The sequence below is a fragment of the Bidens hawaiensis genome, unplaced genomic scaffold (assembly GCF_021521415.1).
Source record: "Bidens hawaiensis isolate Kalapana, Puna unplaced genomic scaffold, B.hawaiensis_p1.1 tig00054951_1, whole genome shotgun sequence".
Lineage (NCBI taxonomy): Eukaryota > Viridiplantae > Streptophyta > Magnoliopsida > Asterales > Asteraceae > Bidens > Bidens hawaiensis.
The window spans coordinates 38493-42163 of record NW_027499916.1 but is presented as its reverse complement, the minus strand read 5'-3'; the positions used below and the strand labels follow the sequence as shown (position 1 = coordinate 42163).

The following is a 3671-nucleotide window of genomic DNA, read 5'->3' as shown; positions in this document are numbered from 1 at the left end:
GATTTAAATTTGACCTGGTGAACGGTTACTCAAAGATCGGCATCCATAATCTCGGGATCACTCACTTCCCCACCGCCCAATTTCTTTATACCATTAAGTCCCAACAAATACAAAAATCTGTTTTTATCGAAAGCTTTAGTAAAAAAATCAGCTTTTTGTTCGTTGGTGTGAATTTTGTCTACAGTAATCAACTTCTTCTCGTAACAGTCAAGGATGAAGTGATACTGTATGTCAACGTGTTTTGTTTTTGAGTGACGTACCGGATTTTTAGTTATGGAAATACCAGTAGTATTATCTACAAAAATAGGAGTCGTAAGAAATTTAAAACCGTAGCCGCGAATTTGTTGTATCCACAAAACCTGGGAACAACACCTAGAAGCAGCTACATAGTCGGCCTCATAGGTGGATCGCGACACAGTCGTCTGCTTCTTACACTGCCACGTCACCAACCTGCTACCAAAGAATTTACAGCCGGCGGTGGTAGATTTGGCGTTCAGCTTGAAGCTACCATAGTCAGAATCAGAATAAGCTCTCAACTCAAATACATCGTTTCGAGGATATACCAAAGACTTACCCTTGGACACCTCTTAAGATACCGAAGTATCCGCTTCACCAAACACGTCGGATACATAATGTATGGCCTTGAAGCAGTAAGATACATGAGGGAACCAATCATAGAACGGTAAAGTGTTTCATTGACCTTCTCCCTGGTGGGATCAGGACCAATTCCATGATTTAGCTGGATAGGAGTGCTGCTCGACGATGAGTCTGCCATATTGAACTTTTCAAGGATATCGTTGACATATTTTTTCTGGTGAATAAATATCCTATCAGACCCTTGTTCGACTTGCAATCTTAAGAAAAACTTCAACCCTCCCATAGCGCTCATTCAAAATTTCGACTTCATAACATCCTCAAACTCTTTGCACAGAACATTATTCGTTGACCCAAAAATGATATCATCCACATAGACCTGGACTATCAGCAAATGACCATTCACTTCCTTAGTGAAGAGTGTACAATCGACAGTGCCATGAACAAAGCTATTATCCAACAAATGTTGAGACAATGTGTCATACCAAGCTCCTGGGGCTTGATGTAGACCGTAAAGAGCTTTGTCGAGCAGGTACACTTTATCTTTGTGAATAGGATCGACAAACCCCGGTGGTTGTCCTACAAAGACTTCTTCACTCAATTTACCGTTCAGGAATGCATACTTAACATCCAACTGGTAGACCTTGAATCCCTTCCAAGATGCAAAGGCTAAGAAAAATCTAATCGCTTAAAGTCTAGCAACGGGAGCATAGATATCATTAAAATCGATTCCTTCTCTTTGATTATAACCAAGAACCACTAATCAAGCCTTATTTGTGACAATTATACCATTTTCGTCTCTTTTGCACTTGAAAACCCACTTGGTATTAATGTATCATTTTTTATCCGATAGATCAACAAGTTTCCAAACTACAAGCTTTTCAAATTTCAATACTTCTTCTTGCATTGCATTAACCCAACTTTCTTCAGTCAACGCTTGTTTATACGTCTTCGAATCAATTTGAGGAATAAAACATTTGAATGAGAACCTATTCTGAAGAGGAGCGACTTGAGTATAATAACAACTAAGACTTTGGTCAATCTGACTTCGAGTACAACCTCCAGAATAAGATCTCCAATAATATTCTCCGGGTGATATGATAAAGTTCAAGGCATAATTTCATCAGGAACTATCACATCATCAGAAAGATTCGTGACATTTTCATCATTAGTCAACTCATCAGAAAGCACGAAATCAGTAGCAACATGATCAGAAATAACAGGATCAGGTGTTGGTTGAATCAAAGACTCAATCACATCATTGTGATCTTCACCATCATCGTCAAAAGAAGGTGAAGTCGGATTATCATCAACATGGTCATCAATATCAAGAATCGGATCTTTGTTAAAAAGTGGAACTTCTTGTGTAGGAATTCATAAGATCCATTACTTAAATATTGTTGAAATAACAGAGTGGCCATTTCGTTAGTGATTTCCTCTTCAGAAAATGAAAAAAAAAATACTCCACAAGCTGTCATAATTAAACATCCATGAATCACCTTTTCTTTGAATAGGAGCAGCATATCTTTGATAATCCACATGTTGTACTTGCACAATTCGGTTGATGCGAGGTAAAAATACTCTTCTTAAAGGACTAGCATAACCCACAAAGAAACCCTCCACATACTTCACACCGAATTTACCATCAGGATCTAGAACTGTATATTGAGATCTGAACGGCTCAAGCCACTTCAAGTTAGGCTTACGTATATTAAGTAGATCGAAACAGGTTTTTCCATACTTCTGTACTGTCAGAACAAGTTAAGAGTGTAACAAGCTGAGGCAAAAGCTTCAGACTAGAAACTAACAGGTAATTTCGAATCCGCCAACATCGCCCTAGCTGTTTCAATTAGAGTACGATTCTTTCTTTCAGCAACTCCATTTTGTTGTGGTGTATATGGAGCACTAAACTCATGAAGAATACCACGCTCATTATAGTATTGAAGCATACAGTTGTTTCTGAACTCGGTACCATTGTTTCTTCGAATCCTTCGGATTGGTAAAGTATATAACATCTCAAGCTTTTTGAACAAAATCATCAAGTTGTCAAAGGTCTCATCTTTTGATTCCTGAAACATTACCCTTGAGAAGCATGAAGTGACCACCAAACAATAAAGTTCCCCGGTGATACTTTTGACATTCACAGGACCAATTAAATCCACATGAACCCACTCGAAAGGTAAGTTGATTGAATTGAGAGATTTTGTCGGGTGAGACTTCTTCTTTTGTTTACCCTTCATACAACTCAGACATTCAAGACTCAAATGAAAACCCTTGACATTTACTCCTTCAACTAATTGATTATGAACAAGGTAGTTCATCTTCCGAACATTGATGTGACCCATGCGACGACGCCAAAACACATACTCTTGTTTAGAAGACTTGACAAAACATTGAATAGTACCTTGAGTCGATGAAGCAACATTCATGTTAAGCACATAAAGATCATTTTCTCTTGGTGCTTTCATTAAAATCCACTCCTCTGGAATCTTATACCCAGACTTCAGAATCAGACAATCTTGACTTGTAAAACGAGTTGAAAAGCCTTTGTCACAAATTTGAGATATGCTCAGCAAATTATTCTCAAGCTCCGTGATGTAATTAACATTCTCGAACATCACTTTCCCATTCGATAAAGTACCTTCTCCAACAATCTGTCCTTCTTTAATTCCTGCAAATAGATTGAACATTCTTTTGCAAATGAAGGGTTCCCATCATGTGTCGAGAGGCTCTACTATCCATTATCCAACATGAGTCATTGGTTCTTGAAAGACCCTACAAAAATAAGCACTTAGTGAAACAAGGAAGCCTAAGCCTTCTTGGTCTTAGGTTGTTTCAATTTCTCATAGAAACAATCTCCATAGTAATCATTTTTAGAATCAGTAAGAGAATCAACCGATGAGCATGATTAAAATGAATTAGAAGACTCAGATTTTAAAGGTTTATCTTCTTTATCTTTCTCAATTTTACACAACTCAATTTCATTAACAATGGTTGAAGTAACATATTTATCTTTGATATTTCCTTTCACCACCCAGTTTTGTTCCACAGAACTTGTCTTCTTGTAAAACCCATCA

At 37.6% G+C, this 3671-nt stretch overlaps 1 protein-coding gene across 1 annotated transcript; it reads right to left on the bottom strand.

The window, feature by feature from the left end:
• Positions 1 to 889: 889 nt before the first annotated feature.
• Positions 890 to 3284, bottom strand: LOC143600847 (uncharacterized). The gene is made up of 4 exons (XM_077078406.1): positions 2546 to 3284; positions 2094 to 2342; positions 1732 to 1952; positions 890 to 1246 (listed from the first exon to the last, which is right to left on the bottom strand). The coding sequence occupies exons 1-4, from the start codon at positions 3282 to 3284 to the stop codon at positions 890 to 892; spliced, it is 1566 nt and encodes a 521-aa protein (XP_076934521.1).
• Positions 3285 to 3671: the final 387 nt, after the last annotated feature.

Coding starts and splice junctions, on each gene's coding strand:
- LOC143600847 (XM_077078406.1), bottom strand. CDS start 3,284: ATGTTCAATCTATTTGCAGGAATTAAAGAAGGACAGATTGTTGGAGAA. Junction 2,343..2,545: donor TACCGAGTTCAGAAACAACT/GTATGCTTCAAT, acceptor TTGTTCTGACAG/TACAGAAGTATGGAAAAACC. Junction 1,247..1,731: donor TCACGAATCTTTCTGATGAT/GTGATAGTTCCT, acceptor GCATCTTGGAAG/GGATTCAAGGTCTACCAGTT.